General features: G+C 43.8%; 1 protein-coding gene across 1 annotated transcript in view; it reads right to left on the reverse strand.

Annotated features, from left to right (window-relative positions):
* The window catches only part of RSBN1L (round spermatid basic protein 1 like), a 138,625-nt gene that overhangs the window by 41,911 nt on the left and 75,632 nt on the right, over positions 1–21,082 (reverse strand). The window contains exons 4-6 of the mRNA XM_088468820.1: positions 11,311–11,448; positions 6,950–7,092; positions 970–1,137 (exon numbers count right to left, since the gene is read on the reverse strand). Coding sequence (XP_088324946.1) covers positions 970–1,137; positions 6,950–7,092; positions 11,311–11,448 — 449 coding nt within the window. The remainder of the gene's footprint in view (positions 1–969; positions 1,138–6,949; positions 7,093–11,310; positions 11,449–21,082) is intronic.

The following is a 21,082-nucleotide window of genomic DNA, read 5'->3' on the forward strand; positions in this document are numbered from 1 at the left end:
CGTTAATCCAGCCAGCAAGTGTTCCAGTATCTTGGTCCTTCTGGTGAGCATGTAGCAGCAGTCTTCAGATCGGTCTGAGATTTAGCAACAGGCTCCAGAGTCTGAGATCCAGTACATCACTGTAACTGCACTGAGTTCCAGTGTGTGATAATACATTTAAAGGGGGCCTCCATGTGTGCGCAGTATTGTCTCCAGTGCTAGACGGTCACACAAAATAATTGACTTCAAGGTAGCCCTGATATATGGGTTCCACCAAGGTTAGACGTGTAGAGACCCCAAAAAAGTGTAACTCCCTTCTGGAAGATATATAGGCGACTCATCCTTCGCTTACCTGTCTCTGCAGCTGAACAAAGCAGAGGTCAGAGCGGGGAGTATTTTGAGCGAACCTACCTGGTGATAAGGATCGCTATGGTGCCGATACTACTTCCAGTCCGATTACCCACTAGGACAAGAGGTAATATTTACAGATGTTTAAAGCACATCTGTATTTCGGAGCGTGTGCACTTTTGGCTTTGTCAAGGCTTGTGCGTTATATTTTTCTGTATGTTGCCCATGCATGCACACCTTGCAGGCTGGCAGAGTATGTGCATAATACTTTGTTATAATGTGACAAGCATTTTACAATATAGAAGTAGCCTAATGGTAAGCGATGCAAATTGGTGGGACCACATCCTGGAATCTGAGAAAATATAACAAAATGCAGACAAAGGTAGCAGACGGCACAAAATGTAGCTCATAAAACTATGTCTAGTATAAACATTTACCTGCCTTTTGCGAAATTAAGCTAAGATATTTTTTGAAGTTACAGTCCTTTAACCAAAGTAGACTACTTTATATCAGCACAGAATACACAATACTGAAGGTAGCAGAAATATATAGAACTTGAAGACTAACAGGAAATATAATATCTGTTTATTTAAAAAAAAAACAGCAAGTGTTAAAAGGATGTTGGGACAGCAAGGTACTTACCACTCGCCACAATGTACAGCCTTCAGCACACCTACTGCTGCTGTCGTCTGACGCTCAAAGCCTTGTCCTATGTGATCAGCGTGTGCTCTTGTCCTATCTTCAAAAAGCATTTCCCGAGGCTCACTAGCTCGAGGTAGGTACTGTAGGTTTTTTATTTCATTGGTAGTTCTGGTAGAAGAAAAACACAAATACACTATAGATTTGAATCTATAATTATAAAATCATATGTCCTGAGCGCCCAGCCCATACCCCTGAACCCAAAAACATGAAAATCGGGGAGTATACATCCATGAAGTAGGTGCCCACTAAGAAGGAATTTTTCTAAATTCGACTCCCAAGGGGGTGAAAAGGACTAAAATGTTTCCTCTCCCTGTGCAATGTCCTGTCTGACTGTCTCATTGTGGCTGTAGCACAGTTCAAATTCAAACACCAACTGTCATCCCAAGTGCTGCCAAACATCACTGGCAGTTGGTGTGGCTCCACTATTTGAATAGTGAGGAAAGGGAATGTGTTACTAAAGAGGCGAGAGAGAAAAATGTGTTACAACAGCAGTGAGAGAGGAATGTGTTACTATAGAGGTGGGGGAGGGATTGTTTTTCTACACAGGTGAGGGAGAGGAATATTGAATGTATTACAATACAGATGAGGGAGGGAAATGTGTTACTACTGAGGTGATAGTACACAGGTGAGGGAGGGTAATATCTTACTAGAACAGTGAGAGAGGGGGTGCATTACTATAGAGGTGAAGAATTAATATGTTATTGAAGTAGTGAGATAGAAATGGAAACAGTAACTCTCTAAGGTATAACCAGGTACATCAGCTAGAGATGTGTGTATATATATATATATATAATTGAGATATATATATATATATATATAATTGAGATATATATATATATATATATATATATATATATATATATATATATAATTGATATATATATATATATATATAATTTTATTTTTTTTTAATTATAATTTGTTTTAGAAACCTACTATCAAAAGGGCAATGAAATATGCTGGCGCTACATAAGTAAATGTTAATAATGCTAATAAATAATTCTGATAAATAAATAAATGCAAGTCAGTCTTGAATCGGATTTAGAAAAAGTTTAAACAAGGAAGCATTGCCAATCAGTTAAAGAATGGAACAGACAGACTATTATATTTCAAAAACTTTAAAAACTGTGAAGCTATCTGCAGTCAACCTAAAAAAATGGCAAATGAGTGAAGATTTGCATGTCTTCCAACAAATCCATTAGTGAGGATTAAGGGGGGGAATTAAATTAGCCATAATTTACTGCAAGATATTTGACCCCCTGGGGCAATTCAAGAAGTCCCAAAAGGTAGCCTGTAGGCTGCACTTAACACTGATCAGTGCCAAAAAAATAAATTCTGTGTTAAAGAGCATGTTAACGGGTAACCAGACCCTGTTAACACATAGGTCTGTGTACTTATCATGGATTCTATGTGTTAATACGTTAATTTAATGGGCGTTAAAAAAAAAAGGGGCTTGGGTGAAAAAGGGGCTGGAATTGAATAGCCCAATGCATTAGTGCCTGAGGCTACAACCCTTTTTGACCCCACTAAATTAATGGGGTTAATTGAATTCGGTCCTAAATTATTTATCTGGTTATGTGACATAGGCCCGTACTCAATTAGTTTCGCACCAGCGATAAAGTTTTGCCTCCAGGACTTTTCGCCTACATAGCGTATTTTAGCCGCAGAAATTTATCGCGCGTGCCACCACTATTCGCTGTATTCAATTTCAATGGACGCGAAAACGGAGACACGCGAAGTCAGAACAGGCTAAAAGTGGAGTCAGAAAAGGGGAAATCAGCCTGAAGCCCTCAATAAGCTGCAGAAACATTGGGGATCAATGTAGTAGTGCCCGATTAGCCCTAATAAAACTGTTTGGGGTACTTAAGTTCACACAATTGCCACTAATTCGCGTCTTTGCACAAGTAGAGAAGAATGGCATGAAGCAGTATTTTTGGGTGAATATAAGTTGTCCTGTCAAATTTGGGATACCTGAAAATGGGTGCTATCATATTTTAAAGTCTCTAAAGTGAACTTCTTCCCCCAAAAATGCACTTGCAATCCCCAAAACACTTGACCCCTTTCTTAGTGTACCCCCAGAACCTTATTTCGCTAGTTTTCGAAGTTGTCCCCCCCACATTGCACTTTTTCGCCCCCAAATTCAAAGTAATTTTTTGGGGTATTATGTTTTTTTAGGAATTTTTTGACGCAGTTGTCCATTGGGGGGCTGTCCCAAGGGTCCTGCACCCCAAAACAAAGATTTTGCACTTCTTTTCTCCTGTTTTTTTCAGAGGAGAATATTTTTCACCTATTACATTGCATTCACTTTCCTCGTATGCGAAAAGCGGATGGAATTGAAACCGGCAATACTTTTCCCACAGGCGAAAAGTCGGAAATTCGGCGATACTTCTTGTGGATAATTGAATACGGGCCATAGACGTAATTACTGAATGAATGCTTTGTTTTAAAAAATAAATAAACCCACCCTGCTAAATGTATTTCCTTGTCCATGGTGTTGTGGTTTGCTGCAAGTCGTACCACATACTTTCATGGAGAAATTCTGCCACTGCCTTGATAAAGACCTGCCCAGTATAAACACAAGACTCTACAGCAGGGGTGGGGAACCTTCTTTCTGCAGAGGGCCATTTTGATATACATAACATTATTAGCGGGCCTGGTGCAGGTCACGCCCCCTCTGTGTGATGTCACATGTGGAAGGGGCCACAATCGCCGGTGATTACAGTAATGCCCAGCGCATCACTCTATGCTCCGGGGAGCTGTAAGGTAAACTGTGTGACCGTCTGAAGCATCCTAAGGACGCTTCAGGCGGCACTGCTGCATAGATTCTGGCTGCAGTGTGCCATTATAGGCACCCTGCTAGCCAGATGAAGTTAGCAGAAAAAAAGCTCAGAGGGTGAGACCGAATGATTCCGGGGGCCTTATACAGCCCCCGGACGGGAGGTTCCCCACGCCTGCGCTACAAAGTGCTAACTGGTTTTCCAAATGGCAAAGCAGTAGTGAATGTGTAAGCAGACAAATACCACAGAAATTACCTGCCGAGTTGTGTTCAGAATGTATATCACCGGCAGTGTGTGGCAGAAATATTTCGATGTTGTAAAATATATGTTTTAATAACTTAAAACTTCTGAAGAAACCTTTATAGAAAAGTTTGGAGACTCCAGGCTAAGTTTACTAAGCAAGGCCTGAATTTACTTAAGGTCATTTTGACATTGTAATCTCAACCTGCCATTAATGTCTGTTTCTAAAACCAGATTTCACCTAAAAAACAAAGTGGTTTAGAAGTGAAGCACAGACAACCATAAGTGACAGAATGCCCTGGCATTCTTGATATGGACATATCTAGCTGGGCCAAAGGGAATGTGACCAAGCGATATTGGAAATAGCCCTAACGCTATCAGCATTGCAAGGTCTCACTTCCCTAGGTATTGCAGTCCTATGCTGGTTGTCACTATGGTGGAAGAACCCACGCTGCATGTCTCCCAGCTCTAGTGCCTCCAGTCCTGGCTGGTAGAAACTAGTGCTTGTTAGTGGAAATTTCAGGTAATACCCCAAGCTCTTAGTCCCTCTGATTATTTGCACCACCACTCTAGGCTTAAAGACCTAGTGCTGGTTAGTAATTCAGGGGAAGGATGGTGGTGGTAAGTCCTAAGTGTATACAACGCTTTACACAAAATGCCCCTCAGAGGCAACTCATTTGTTTGTGTGTTTTTTTCCTTTGCCTGTCACTTCGTAAAACTGGTAGTTTCTATTCTTTGAATTGGAGAAAATCAGAAAGGTATTTTGTGTTCTAAAGTGTGGTTTCTCAGTGTTTATGCAATGGTATTGAATGTAATAAATCAGTGAAATGCAATCCCGTCACTTAGTAAATTTAGCCCTTCAAGGAAATTAGAGAAATTCTAGAGCTTCATCTGTGAATAGGAGGTATTAAAAATTTGTAAAGGCATCAAACAAAAAGCTATATGTGAGCATACATTCGGGTTTGGTCAAACGAGTTATAACAAGAGAGGGTGAGCATAGATCACTAGGTTCCCCCAAAAGAACCTTCATTGATGAATATTTAATCTTATTTACTATATGTTTTTAGATCTATTACTTACACTTGTATCTGTAGCAGTTCTGTTTATAAGGATAATTGGCTCAAGGATTATTGGTAGAATTTAGATCACACACTTTTTAGTAGTTTTATTAGTCTGAGGAGATGTGGTCAGGATACCAGCAGGCGATATCACGCCCACCAATATCCCGACACTCACATCCCGACATGTGACTAAAGATAGGCATCGAAATCCTGACGCCCGTCATTAGCCCCACTACTTAATCCCAACACCCGGCACATCGAACAAAGATAAGCCGGGTGTCTTAGCATCTAAATCCAGGGAAGGGGAGGGGGGGGGGGGGGGTGTTAGCTTTAGGGACCCCCCAGGGGGTATTGGGGTTAGGCACCCTCCCCCCCAGGGAGAATTAGGTTTAGAGTAGGAAAAGGGGGTGTTAGGGTTAGACACCACTAGGGGTCAGGCACTCCCCTTCCCCCGAGAGGGTTAGGTTTAGGGTGCGGGTTAGGTTTAGGCACTACTAAGGGAGGGTCAGGATAGAGAGAGTTATACCCCTTTTACACATGGCAAAAACCTGGGTTTTTGCTGAATCTACCCAGGTCGCACCTCAGTGTAAAACTGTCCCTGAAAAATTACCTGGGTCAAGTGACCCAGCAATCCAACCCAGGTAGTTACCAGGGTCGGACCCAGGATGGACCTAGGTAATGGTGCAGTGTAACCGACGCAACCCGGGTTATCTGACCTGGGTCATGCCTAAAATTAGCTGATTGGTGGTTGTGGATCAGTCACCTCCCACTTTTTATGACCTCACAAGTTTAGCAGGGCTGACCTGAGTATAACCCAGATCGATGGTGCTGTGTAAATGGTGTATGACCTGGGTTGGACCCATGTTTGAAAACCAAGGTTGGACCCGGGTTTTTGGTGCAAAAGAGGTATCGGAGTACTTACCTGCTGCAGTCGGGATTTCGACACGTCGGGCTGCCACTGTCCGTATTACATACCAATTATAGTCACGGTGTGGTGAAACTCGGATATGCGCTGTGCAGCAATCAGTGTTTGATAGTGCTTTGTTTGTGATATTTATTCTACTCTCACACTTGTCAGGTAAATTACTTTGTAAGAAAGATATGAAGTAGAGTCAAGAATGAAGGATGAGAATAGAAAATGCACTGCTGCCTGGCGGTGCCCATTCCTCAGCATTCTGGTTCTGCATTACCGCCACCTGCCAGCAGCATTACTGGCTATGTTCTGTACATAGATTTATACCTTTTTAGTGAGCTGTTTTTGTAAACCTCATCAACTGTAACCATCCGTTGTAGGAAGTGTAGCTGTATACAACCAAGCATTGCCATGCTTCTCCTTTGGCTGTTTAAATTGTGGTGTGTAGCAATGTAATGCTCCACAGATTTTTATTTAAGTTTTAAATTAAAAGTGAGATGAGAAGAGAGTCTGCAGAGTGGGAAGGAGGCAGAAGGAAGCACATCAACCATGATCTAGAGAAAAATGGCTACAGCTGTATTTGGAGACACTGCTTTATACGAACATCTGCAACAGCCAGAGACTAGACAATATTTGGCTGTGTGAATAGGTGAATGAAATAAAATATCTATTAGCATTTGGTGGTTATTGAACACAAATTATGGCATACATTCTGTTTCAAGAAGGCTCTTTCTGTATTATTTAAAAGGAAGAAGACACAGGAGATAAAAATGAGTATGTTAGGAGGAGTACTTGTAGAATAGCATCCATTATCAATCACCATTGCGGAGCCATGGATGTTTTGTCAGGGATTTGTTCCTACAATTGCCATGACGTGAGGAAGTGCTGATTACACAGATTACCAGGGCTAGGTTGAGGTTTGAATATACCTTTTTCTTTTAAAAGGAGACTTTGGCATATCAGCCACAGGAATCATCTGTTCTCCAGGTCGCACCCACATGATGGGACCATCATCACTCTCTTTGCGGCTCTTTAGCTGAAGGCTTGAGTGACTCCCCCAAGGCAAAGTACACTGTCATTCAAGTGAAATTTTGAGACAATCAGTTCTACACATTCACTGGTAGACAAGCAGGTATTAGCAAAATGTATTTGTAGAATGTATACCTTTTACATTTATACTATAATGACATTCTGTAAAATGTACTCCTACAAATTAATAGTAGTGATAACTTCAGCATTAACAGCAAAATAAATTCCAAGCACTGGAAAAGTGCTAGCTAACACATTGCTGCAAAATGGAAACAATCTGTTTTTGGTTTACCCATTTTCTTGATAACATTTGATATTGAAAAGCAACCAGAGTGAAACAGAAATGACCATAAAAATGTAAGTCTATTCTTCCTGAAATATTCTAATTAAAAGGGGTTTTCCACCTTCAGATTACTGTACAGCCATGGCCAAAAGTTTTGAGAATGACATAAGTATTGGTTTTCACAAAGTCTGCAGCTTCAGTTTTTATTATGGCAATTTGCATATACTCCAGAATGTTATGGAGTGATCAGATGAATTGTAAAGTCCATCTTTGCCCTGACAATAAATTTAACCCCAAAAACAAAATGTCCACTGCATTTCAGCCCTGCCACAAAAGGACCAGATGACATATCAGTGATTCTCTCATTAACACAAGTGAGTGTTGACGAGGACAAGACTGGAGATCACTCTGTCATGCTAATTGAGTTAGAATAACAGACTGGAAGCTGTAAAAGGAGAGTGGAGCTTGAAATCATTGTTCTTCCTCGGTTTGCACTTATTTCCTTGCAGGTAACAATGGCCATCATTGTTGCTTTGCACAAAAAGGGGCTTCACAGGCAAGAATATTGCTGCTAGTAAGATTGCACCTAAATCAACCATTTATCGGATCATCAAGAACTTCAAGGAGAGAGGTACAATAGTTGTGAAGAAGGCTTCAGGGCGCTCAAGAATATCCATCAAGTGCCAGGACTGGTCTCCTGAAGTTGATTCAGCTGCGAAATCAGGGCACCACCAGTGCAGAGCTTGCTCAGGAACGGCAACAGGCAGGTGTGAGTGCATCTTCACGCACAGTGAGGCAAAGACTTTTGGAGGATGGCCTGGTGTCTAGAAGGGCAGCAAATAAGCCACTTCTCTCCAGGAAAAACATCAGGGACAGACTGATATTCTGCAAAAGGTACAGGGATTGGACTGCAGAGGATTGGGGTAATGTTATTTTCTCTGATGAATCCCCTTTCAGATTGTTTGGGGCATCTGGAAAAACTCTTGTCCGGAGAAGAAAAGGTGAGCGCTACTATCAGTCCTGTGACATGCAAACAGTAAAGCATCCTGAGACCATTCATGTGTGGGGTTGCTTCTCAGTCAAGGGAGTGGGCTTACTTACAATTTTGCCCAAGAACACAGCCATGAATAAATAAAGAGTGGTACCAAAACATTATCCAAGAGCAACTTCTCCCAACCATCTAAGAACAGTTTGGCGACGAACAATATATTTTCCAGCATGATGGAGCACCTTTTGCCATAAGGCAAAAGTGATAATAAAGTGGCTCAAGGAACAAAAGATCAAAATTTTGGGTCCATTACAGGAAACTCCCCAGACCTTACTCCCATCGAGAACTTGTGGTCAATCCTCAAGAGGCAGGTGGATAAACAAAAACCCACAAATTCTGACAAACTCCAAGCTTTGATTAGGCAAGAATGGGCGACCATCAGTATGTAGCCCAGAAGTTGATTGACAGCATGCCAAGGCGAACTGCAGAGGTCTTGAAAAAGAAGGGTCAACACTGCAAATATTGACTCTTTACATTACTTAATGTAATTGTCAATAAAAGTCTTTGGCACTTCTGAAATGGTTGTAATTTTACTTCAGTATACCATAGTTACATCTGACAAAAAGGTCCAAAAACACTGAAGCAGCAGTATTTTTGAACGTTCTTGAGCTCCCTGAAGCCTTCTTCACAACTATCGAACCTCTCTCCTTGAAGATCCGATAAATGGCTGATTTAGGTGCAATCTTACTAGCAGAAATATCCTTGCATGTGAAGCCCTTTTTGTGCAAAGCAACAATGATTGCACTTGTTTCCTTGCAGATAACAATGGTTAACAGAGGAAGAACAATGATTTCAAGCTCCACCCTCCTTTTAAAGCTTCCAGTCTGTTATTCTAACCCAATCAGCATAACAGAGTGATCTCCAGTCTTGTCCTCGTCAACACTCACCTGTGTTAATGAGAGAATCACTGACATGATGTCAGCTGGTCCTTTTGTGGCAGGGCTGAAATGCAGTGGAAATTTTGTTTTTGGGGTTAAATTTATTGTCATGGCAAAGAGGGACTTTGCAATTAATTGCAATTCATCTGATCACTCTTCATAACATTCTGGAGTATATGCAAATTTCCATCATAAAAACTGAAGCAGCAGACTTTGTGAAAACCGATACTCGTGTACTTCTCAAAACTTTTGGCCATGGCAGTATATTTAATGATTTGTACATGTTCTCCATTAATTTTTAGCAAACACATTACTTCATCTTTGTAGTTTCCTTTTGTAGTTTTAGCAACATATATTTGTATAATCAAGCAGATGTAGGTTTGTTGCCATGTGCTACAGGTCATCTTGTGTGTTACGTACACCCGATGCAAAAGAATCTAGAGAGCTGTATTGTTTTTGCAGGTTAATGTAAAGGTTGATATAAAATGTATAGCTTCACCTAATGATATACATAAATGGCTTCAAAGTACCAATGCAATCCAGAAAGTCAAACCAATATAGTTTGTAGATTCTGCATGAACATCTGCACAACTAAATACCTTGGGGGAGGGGGGGTCACACTTTGGATAACTAGATAACTAATACCCCTTTTCCAATGATGCTAATACCTGGGTTATTGCAGTGTCAACCCGGGTCACGGCTCAGTAGAAAAGGCTCCTAAGAAAAAATCCCAGGTAAACTAACCTGGCAATCGTTCCTGGATCTCGAGCAGGACTTTACGTGGCTAAGACCTGCATAAGGCTCAGTGGAAACTGATATACCGGGGTCATCTGACCCAGGTCCCGTTCACAGTATAGGGAGCGCCACATTTCCCTGCACTTTGTAATCTCTAAGTTCCGGCAGAGGTAAGCACCGGCAATATCCTAAGTCCAGTCTGCTGTGTAAACCGGGTTTAAGTAACTGTAACACGGCTTGAAACCTGTGTTCAGTGTCCCGGGCTGGACCCTGGATTTTAGTGGAAAAATGGTATTAAAAAGAAGGCTTTTGAAAAAATAAATAAAGGGTGGGGGTCCGATGTAGATAAATACTTATGGGTCAATTCAATTAATAAACCCTTTGGTCACGGCTTCCCGAGAATTATGAATGGTCAACAATGTGCACCTTGACGGGGTTTGGAGGTGAAGTGTGTAATGTTTGTGGCAGCCAGGTGCTGGAGAAAGCACAGGCATCCTGCATCAGCCATTACTGTGTCATTCCATGCCAAATCATCTAAAAAAAAAAAAAGCAACTTTTCAACCCGACCGACTCAGGTTTTCAAGAAATTTGGTAGGGTGATAGATGACATAAAGCAACTTTCATATGTAAAATTTTAGCTCTCAGTGATACACGGTGCTCATGCAACAGGGTTGCAAACATGACAAAAAAAATGTCAAATTTATGCTTGCAAGGTCAACTAATACCAATCATAACTTTGCTTCTAATTGTGGTAGAACTTTCATGTTGGTCGTGTTTTGAAGCGAAGGGTCCATAGTATTCATAAAGAATAGTTTTATATTTAAATATTGACTTTTACATTTCAAGTTCACATGACGTGAACTTCAACCTTGAATATCTAAAAAAAAAGTGTATGTTTATTTTTTTTTAGTAAATATAGTATGTCACACAAAGTAATTAGGGCATTTGAAATGTGTCAAATGGCTGATTTTCAAATTTTTTTATAACATTGAAAAAATTATACAGAGCAATTGTTTTTCAGAAAATTAAATACATTATTTTGGGGTGTATAAAAATGCCTGTCAGCCGATTTTTTTTGTCCAATTTAGCCACTTTTAAAAATGTGTTAAAAAAAACAACCCTGTAACTCCCACTTGCAAGCATAAAAACACCTGTCCCATTCATACAGCACCCCCATATACCTGTCCTACATCAAGTAACCCATTCTAAATTTTGCAGAATGCTACCCCAAAAATGACATGATTATTAGAGAGGTGTGAACAAGATCTTAAAGCTTAAAACAGAAAAATGTGTAAGAAACAGAAGATCTGCTCTTACCTTCAGGAAAGGTGACTCTTCTAACATGTCCAAGAATTCTGGGAAGTAATCCCCCACTTCCTCATCAACTGCCCCAACCAGGCTGATTTGCCTCATTGCGCCTGCTCTATAAGTACCATGAGAATAAGTTCTCTTTACCTACAGAAAACACAGTGCACATGCTAAGAGTGTAATTCAAATATACCTTCTAAAAAGTTATTTTAATTAGTCTTTAAAGCACCTCTGTCATTTTGGATAAACATTTGTCGACCATTACAGTGCACAATTACAGAAAGGGTAAATAAAAACATTCTGCAGCTGGTGAAAGAATTTTAAAAACGTCAAAATTTGCAGCTAAAAAGCAGCCATACATCTTCTAACCATAGCACACTGGCTGTCCATACAGCTTTATCAAACGACATTTGGGCGAAAGCCTTCCATAGTATCTCAGTCACCTTACCTGAGAGGGGACTGTATATGATTTTGAATGCATTTCAGTGTTATAAGTGAAATGTTATTGCAAATAAAAGAACCTTGGCAAGGTTTGCAAGCTTAAAATGTTTTGATCAAATTATGAACTAATACCTCCTGCTTTCTTTTTTTTTTAAGCTATATACACATTTGGAGTAGTAAGGGTAAGCACTGACCACAATCATTCATTTTTTTCAAGTTATGCTTTCTATATGTCTCCTAAATGGAAAGGTCTAAAAGTGAGTTTACACAAAAGTAATTCTTTTGAAGGCTACCTAGTTTATAGGATTTTGCCTATAGGCAGCTCACAGTTTATCATTTGCAGCATGGAGCAGAACACAGGGCTCCTGAAACAAGCAGGTTTCTTAACAAAACCATTAGGCGATAGACAACGTAACTAGTGTTCACGCTAGGCTGTTTTAGCAGGGCGCCGCACCTAGCCAGATTTTAAAAATGGGATTTTGGTACATACCAGTAAATCCTTTTCTCTGATTCCACAGGGGACACTGGAGGTGCTTACGCTGGGGTATAGAGACGTGGATAACTGGAGCTGGCACTTAAAAATAATCTAGAAGTGTGAAGCTCCTCCCCCTCTATGCCCCATCAGCCCTCAGTTTAGAAAATGAAGCCCGAGAGGAGATGGAGAACAAGCGGAGTAAAAGGGAGAGAAGAACACACAATAATCAAAACATACAACATACGGAACAAACCGAACAGGCAGGCGAAGAGCGCTGAGGTGGGCGTCCAGTGTCCCCTGTGGAATCAGAGAAAAGGATTTACCGGTAGGTACCAAAATCCCATTGTCTCTTTCATCCACTAGGGGACACTGGAGGTGCTTACGCTGGGGACGTCCCAAAGTTTTCCCCACGGGCGGGAGCACTCTGCGGCACCTGCAGAACTAGGCGGCCAAAACAGCGGACGTATCAAATTTGTAAAACTTGACAAACGTGTGAACTGAAGACCAAGTGGCCGCACGGCCCAATTGTGACGTGGAGGCTCCCCTACCGGCCGCCCATGACGCACCCACAGAACATGTGGAATGAGCCGAAATGGACGAAGGAGGCTGGCGGTCGGCATTAACCTAAGCCTGATGAATGTCAGCCGGATACAACGTGCCAAAGTCTGCTTAGACGCTGGCCAACCCCTCCGAACCGCATCATAGAGAACAAAAAACGACTCAGACTTACGGAGGGAAGCAGTCCTGTCAACATAGATGCGGAGAGCTTCAACCACATCCAAGGTAGAAGAACCACCAGAGTCCTCCACCCAAGATGGTACCACAATAGGCTGATTAATATGTAAAGCCGACACTACCTTGGGAAGGAAGGCGGCTACCGTGAAACAGAAGGTAATAGGACAGAGCACTCAATTCAGGAACTCTACGAGCCGATGCTAGAGCCAGGAGGAGGACCATCTTCCAAGACGAGTACTGAATATCAACCTCTTCCAAAGGTTCAAACATGGACGACTGAAGAAACAGAAGCACCAAGTTCAAGACCCAGGGAGCTATCGGAGGTACAAAAAAGGAGGCTGCAAACGCAAGACTCCCTGAAGAAACGTCTGCACCTCAGGAATGAGGGCCAATTGCCGTTGAAAGAAAATGGAAAGGGCAGAAACATGCACCTTTAAAGTTCCAAGACGAAGGCCAGAATCCAGACCAGTCTGAAGAAAAAAAACAGAAACCGGGACACCGAAAAGTCCTAGAGGGAAGATCCCGACTGGAACACCACGATATATAAGAACGCCAGAGGCGATGATAATGCGCAGCCGAAACTAGTTTCCTGGCACGTAGCATGGTGGGAATAACAGTCTGGGATTCCTCTTTATCTTAGGACAACGGTTTCAAGAGCCAGCCCGTTAAACGCAGTTGCGCTAGGTTGGAGTGTATGAAAGGACCTTGCTGCAGCAGATCCGGGCGCAGAGGAAGGGGCCACGGATAGTCTGCCAATAGAGACCGAAGGTCCGAGAACCAACTTCTCCAAGGCCAGTGCGGAGCCACGAGAATGACAGAGGCTGACTCGTGTTTTATCCTTTTTTAGCAGTCGAGGAAGAAGTGGAATCGGAGGAAAAAGGTCAACGATGTCCTAGATCCACGGAACTGTCAGAGCGTCTACTGCCACTGCCTGCGGATCTCAAGTTCTTGACACGTATACCGGGAGCTGACTATTCAATTGTGACGCCATGAGGTCCACCTGAGGACATCCCCATCGACGTATCAGTGCGTTGAACACGTCTGGTTGAAGCTTCCATTCCCTGGGATGGATATCCTGGCGGTTTAGGTAATCTGCTTCCCAGTTGTCCACACCCAGGATGAATACCGCCAACAGGATTACTGACTGGCTCTCGGCCCACCTGAGAACCTGAGTTACTTCTCACATGGCCCTGCGACTCAGAGTCCCTCCTTGGCGGTTGATGTACCCGACGACCGTCGCGTTGTCGGACTGAACTTTTACCGGACGAGTTCTTAGAAACTCTGTTGTTTCCATCAGAGCATTGTAAATCGCTCTGAGTTCCAACACATTTATGGGCCACTTTTGTTCTAGAGGGGACCATCGACCCTGAAAGGTATAATCGAGGACTACTGCTCCCCATCCTCGAAGGCTGTCCGTTGTTACGATGATCCAGTCCCACACTCTGAATCTCCGGCCCGCTAAAAGATTGTTGGATTGTGTCCACCAGAGAAGGGTCACTCTGGTAGCTGGGCTCAGGCGGATCTGTCGATGTAGAAGCAGATGAGACCCTGACCCCTGTGTTAGTAGGTCCAGCTGAAACACCCTGGAGTGGAATCGCCCGAACTCTAGTGCCTCGAAGGCCGCTACCATCTTCCCCAGGAGACGCAAGCAAAAAAGAAGGAGGGACACCTTCTTTGGTCTGAGGAGCAGCTGAACCAACCACCGGATATCCCGGGCTTTGTCTATTGGATCCTCTGTGAAGCCGTATCTAAGATCATGCCCAGAAACAGGAGCTTCTGGGACGGATAGAGATTTGATTTCTTGAAGTTTATTATCCAACCGTGTTGGAATGTGGTTCCCAGATGGGAACGTGGAGATAGGCATCCGTGATATCCAGGGATAATAGGAACTCTCCTGGTTCCAAGCTCGCAATAACTGACTGCAGAGACTCCATTTGGAACCGATACATCTTCAGATACAGGTTCAATGACTTGAGGTTCAAGATGGGCCTGACCGATCCATCCGGTTTGGGTACTACAAACAGGTTAGAGTAAAACCCCATACCTCGATGTTCTGGAACCGGAACTAGCACAGATGATACTACTAGAGACTGGATAGCCTCCTGTAGAACCCTGGCCTTGTCTGCAGGTATTGGCAGACTTGTAGTGAAGAACCGAGGTGGAGGGGGGATCTCGAAGTCTATTCGGTACCCCAGGGAAATTAGTCTGCAGATCCACGGTTCTGGCGACGTCTGGTTCCAAACTTGTTGAAATCTTTGCAGGCGGGCTCCCACTGTAGGTGGTCCCAGGTGGGACGGAAGACCGTTATGCCACCTGTTTCTCAGCTGGCTTAGGCTCCTGTCTACGTGCAACCGTGTGTGGGCGGCCTCTACTCTGTCGCCTCTTGCTTGGGAGGGAGCCCCTCTGGCTCTCCCATGAAAGGAAAGTGGCGCACGAAAGGAATGAAACGAAGGTCCAGCGTAAGCTCTTCTGGGAGCCGGTGAAGTTGAGAGGAAGGAAGACTTACCCCCCCCCGTGGCCTGGGATATCCATTTGTCTAATTCCGGGCCAAACAGCATGTCGCCATTGAATGGTAAACCCTCCACCGCATGCTTGGATTCTGCGTCCACATGCCAGGAGCGCAACCAGAGGGCTCTGCGGCCCGAAATAGCAGAAGCAGATATGAGAGCACTAATATGAATAATATCTTTTGATGCTTCTCCCAGGAAAACTGCAGACTCACGAATGTATTCTGCTAGTATGCGTAACCTGCTCTGGAAGTACCACAGTCCAAACCTGTAATCAACTGGTCAGCCCAGCAAACCACAGCCTTGTTAACCCAAGCAGTAACAAGGGTGGACCTAAGCGGAGCACCCGCTGCAGTATAAATAGATCTTAGCGTTATCTCCAATTTACGATCCGAAGGATCTTTTAGTACTGTGGCTCCCGTTACTGGGAGTGCCTTAGAGAGACGGACGCATCAACTGGAGGGAGCTTTTCCCACTTCTCCATCATGGATGATGGAAAAGGGTAGCTAGAAGGAAACCGGCGCGGAATTTGGAACCGTTTATCTGGTTGTTTCCAGGCCACTGAGAGCTGCTGTTGAAGATGCAGTGAGAATGGAAAAACCACCAATTTGGTTGTTTATGAAATAATTCACACTCCTGGGATGCAGGAATAACATCTTCAGGTAATTTAAGGATTTTTCTGACTGCCAAAATTAGAGATTCCACCCCGGGAGAGGTGGACTCTAACTCTAGAGGGGTATCGTCCTGTAACGCTTCCTCCAATTACCCTTCCTCTTCCGTAGCGAGGAATTCCTCGTCAGACTCTTCTGACTGGAGAACAGTCGATAAAGGACGCTTTTGTGTTGGTCCTTGTAAGGAAGTGGAGGGAGCGGACACAGCTGTACCCATAACCTGTACCAGGGTGTCAAGAGACTTGGGGCCTGATTCAGAGCCGTTCGTAAGCGGCCGCTCGTTCGCTCCGAGCGATGTTCGCACAACTGCGCATGCGTATGGGTTGTAATACGCATGCGCGAACCAGTCATTGTGGTCGGAATTTTTGTGCTTGCAAAATAGCGAATGCCTGCTAATTTGAGTGACAGAATTGGGCGTTTGTGGGTGGTAACAGGGGAAGGTGCTTGAAAACGGGGAGTGGAGATCCGAACGCAGGCGTGCCAAACTGTCAAAACGGGCGTTTTAAGGGTGTGCATAATTAACAAAGCAGCGTCATCGGCCACGTCACTTGGTTGTTTCTTAGCCTGAACTGTTCGCATGATTGCGGTAGGAAAATCCAACCACAAGCACTGCGAGCAGTTCAGACGCCTTTCAATGTACTCGATTAATCAAATAAATAGCGGAGATGACGTAGGATGCGAGCAGCCAGGGGGCGTTTTTTTAAAAATAGCGAGCGCATATTTTGTTCACTCGCTCAGACATGGAGGCGTCAACAGACCGCAAAGAGCGAGCGCTCAATTTAAATAGCCGGCCCCTTTTTCTGAACGACCGTTCGCAAATAGCGTCCGGCTCTGAATCAGGCCCTTGGTTAGCCCAGCAACCCAGGGAGGCTGAGACTTACATGCCTCAGCTAACTCAGACATTAAATCCGTCATTACTCCTACCATGTCAGCGGCCCATGTAGGCGCAGGTGAGGCAATAATAGCCATAGGTGGATCAATTGCTATACAAGCATCACATAACGTGGACCCAGCAGCATGCGGCTTGGTTAATTTATTGTTACACATAGAACAAACAAACATCCTTTGAGATGCCTTTGTTCTGTTTGACATGGATACACACAGTCACCACACACAGAGGGAGAGAGTATATACAGAAGTAAAGATAAACAGAAGGCTGGCTTGGGACACAGAAGAGGAGATACACCCACTCCCTTCCCAGATTAGATTCCCTGCACCCCCAGTGTATTATGCACAGCCTCTGTACCAGAGCCTTCTGTGCTTAACTTGTAGCTTTTTAGCCAGGAACGGGGAGCAAAAGAATCCAGCCTTCAGTTCTGCTGCACTCTTCCTGTATAAGGGAGAGATACAGGCATGAAACAGTTAACAAACGGCAGCCACGCTGTTACTACAGCCGCTTGCCGCGTATAGTGGAGAGACAGCCCGCACTGCTTAGGCTCCGCCCCCTTCTTCATGCCCTAAGGGCTCCATTATGGCTGCTATGTGGTCCATCCCCCCCTCCCCTCCGCGCTACCCGCATGTATCAGCGGGGAGAGGGGAGAAGCAGGGAGCCGCGTGTATCAGCGGGGAGAGGGAAGAAGCAGGGAGCCGCGTGTATCAGCGGGGAGAGGGAAGAAGCAGGGAGCCGCGTGTATCAGCGGGGAGAGGGAAGAAGCAGGGAGCCGCGCGTGTAGTGCTGTGTACACACAGCTTCCCTTACACAGTGCAGCATGTGCTATGCACACACTAACACAGCGCAGCATGCTGTGTTAGCGCTGGGCAGCGGGGCAGCGAGTGGGGGATGCGCAGCTTGTTACTCACTGTGTGTCCCCTGTAGTCTCTCTCTGGCAGGTCAGCAGTCTTCTCTTCTTGTGTGAAGACTTAGCTGTGGCGATAAGGAGCTGTCAGAGCTCTTGTAATGAGCCCTGTGCACTCCTTCCTGGTGTTTGCTAAAACACCAGGGCGCCAGGTACCCGGACCCCACCTTTTAGATAGGTGGCGAAGGGTACCTATAGGAGTGTAAAAGATGCTTTTAAATAAAAAAAATTAAATAAAATAAATGTATTTGCTGGAGCACAGCATAATGTGACCAGCTCCATGAGGCACATTTTCTAAACTGAGGGCTGATGGGGCATAGAGGGGGAGGAGCTTCACACTTCTAGATTATTTTAAAGTGCCAGCTCCAGTTATCCACGCCTCTATACCACAGAGTAAGCACCTCCAGTGTCCCCTAGTGGATGAAAGAGAAAAGGGCAAAATGTGCCCTGCCCTTTTAGCAGCACCCCACTAAAACAGCCTTCCAAACTCGGAAAAGTTGCAGTGACCAATCGCCCGATGAATAGATGCCGTGCGCACGACACCTATACGAGAGGGGAGAGCTTGAGTGGAGCCCATCCCCTCCGTAAGTGATGGGCACGCCCACAAGTGTGATGAATCAGGGGCGTGTCACAAGGACCCCATCCCAATCTGATAGAGCCAAAATCACTCCTGGGCTTGCGGCAGCGAGACCCTATCGCAGGGTCTCGTCGCAAGCCCGATGGTCGCGATGGTCTTTGACCATCGTGACCATCTTTTTGGCCGCTCGCATAAGCTGTGGGTGGTCACCCACAGCTATGCGCCAAATTTAGCTGGGACGGCCCTGATTCAGAGCGAGTGCTCTGGTCAGAGCGTTCAGCTCTGAATCAGGCCCTATGTGTACACTAGATCGCTCAGATCCACATCAACGATAGATTACATAGTGTGTACCCAGCTTAACACTTGTATTATAGTAAAAAGACATTGGAAAGCTTAACAAGCACTTCTGTCCCATAAATAAGGAAACAGCAATTTCCACATTATTTAACCAAGGTGTAATAAAGTGTCTACCACAAAATATGTAGTATTTCTCCTGCATTTGACACAAATTGTAGCATACTGCCATCCACCTAACAATGAATGAGGATGGTCAAGTAGTGCAAATGAACAAACACCAAAAGTTGCCTTACCCTACATAGTGAGCTGGATCACTATGCCCATCAGAACTACTTTGCACTGCACATGCACGGATACAATTTCCTATTCACCACTAATGAAATTAAAAATAGATACAGAAAGCAGTTCACTCATTGTATACATTAAAGCTTCAGGGTGCCACCTTTAGTGATATCCAAGCTAGTATTAGGTTCTAGAATCTAATGAGGACACATGCAAGTGTATTATTGGTTTATTTCTAGCATTTTTGTCTGTTAGTATCCTTAGGTTGTAATTGGTCTTAACAGCCATTTTAAATTAAGACCCTTGCGTAGGGAACTGATTTTTTTTTTTTATATTGTAACAGCAGAGCACTATCAGCAGGTAGTCCGCAACAGAGCTGGTGGAGACTGCTGGGAATAGCAGACAGGGAATGGGGCAGGCCTGAGGCGGCGAGCAAAAATGTGCAATAAATCCTGGTTTGAGCACCCAAACCCCTAATCAACACTTAAGATTGGTTTACCAGTTCTTCTAATCGGGTGCAACAGGTTCGATAATAAATGGGCCTTAAAAAACAACAACTGTATCATCCACATGATGTGGTATGCTTCAGATCATGAGCCATTCCAAACCTTTTTGTTCCCCATCATTCTGGTACAGGTTGATCTCCGTTTCATCCTTCCAAAGAATGCTGTACTAGAACTAGGCTGAATTTTAGATGTTTATTGGCAAAGGCTATTCTGGCCTATATATTCTTAAAACTTATGAATGATTTGCACCTTGTGGTGAACTCTCTGTGTTTGCTCTTGTGAAGTCCTAGACTTGGATAATGATATATTCCAGCACCTTCAAAATGTTAAATTCTCCCAATGTTTTTCAGGGCCACACAATTCCGAAAAATGGGGACACTCTTAAATTACACAGGATCAGGGGCTGTCATGTGGAAATTGGCAGTCTGCCAGAGTCAAAAACTTTATGCATATTAAAACCAGAATGAGTCCTTTTTAAAATGACCATATATATTAGTCAGTCCCCTGTACTTGCATGGAAGGGCGTAACTAGAACTTTGGCGGCCACATAGATCTTAAAATGCCCAGCCCGCTTGCCCAAGAGATGAAAAAAAAAACAAAAACACATGTGCCCCCAAACACAATCCATTCAGGTTATGCCACACAGTGGCATACACTACACAGTAATCTCCCTTACACCTTATACCGCACAGTAATGCCCTCTACAAATTATGCCACATAGTAGTGCCCCATAAAACACATTCCTGACAATAGTAGTGCCGATTATACATTACTTACATTATACAACTATGTGCTATTTAGAGAACATATTAATAAATTATATTGAGTGTCAGACTTATTATGTGATGGATAACGGATCTGGTTAGTTACACCATTTACACCTAAATCCCGGGTCTAACCCAGGATTAATGGTGCATACACATGGTCAGATCTGTCAGACGAACGATGAACTACGAATGACAAAGACTAACAATAAACGACGAACGATTTTACCAACGATTTCATGAACTACGAACGATTTTTGACAGTAATGAATGAAAATCGACCTAATCTGACTACAAACACCAGATATCGTTATTTGATAAACGGGAACGTGCATCGTTCATCGGTGCAGGGAGACGTCAGATTTTCTTTCAGATATGAACAAATTTTAAAATCATTACTGTACAAATCTGAAGGAAAATCTGACCGTGTATGCACCATTAGAACACATTTCCAACCCGGATCAGACCCATTTTACACTGCGGCACCAACTTGGGGTATGCCCAGGTAAGCACTGTTCACACAGGAGCCGGGTCTACAGTGACCCGGCTCTTCCAGTGTTGCAGTGGACGCTTGGAGATGATTTAATCTCCCAATGCCACATAAACCGGCCAATCTGGTAGAATGCGGAGTGACCCAGATCACGCCGTTTACATTGCAGGGCGACACAGGAACGAACCCTGTAAGCTACATTTACATTGACAAAAAACCTGGGTTGATACGCGTTCACAT

The sequence above is a fragment of the Taudactylus pleione genome, unplaced genomic scaffold (assembly GCF_031769625.1).
Source record: "Taudactylus pleione unplaced genomic scaffold, aTauple2 ptg000086l, whole genome shotgun sequence".
NCBI lineage: Eukaryota > Metazoa > Chordata > Amphibia > Anura > Myobatrachidae > Taudactylus > Taudactylus pleione.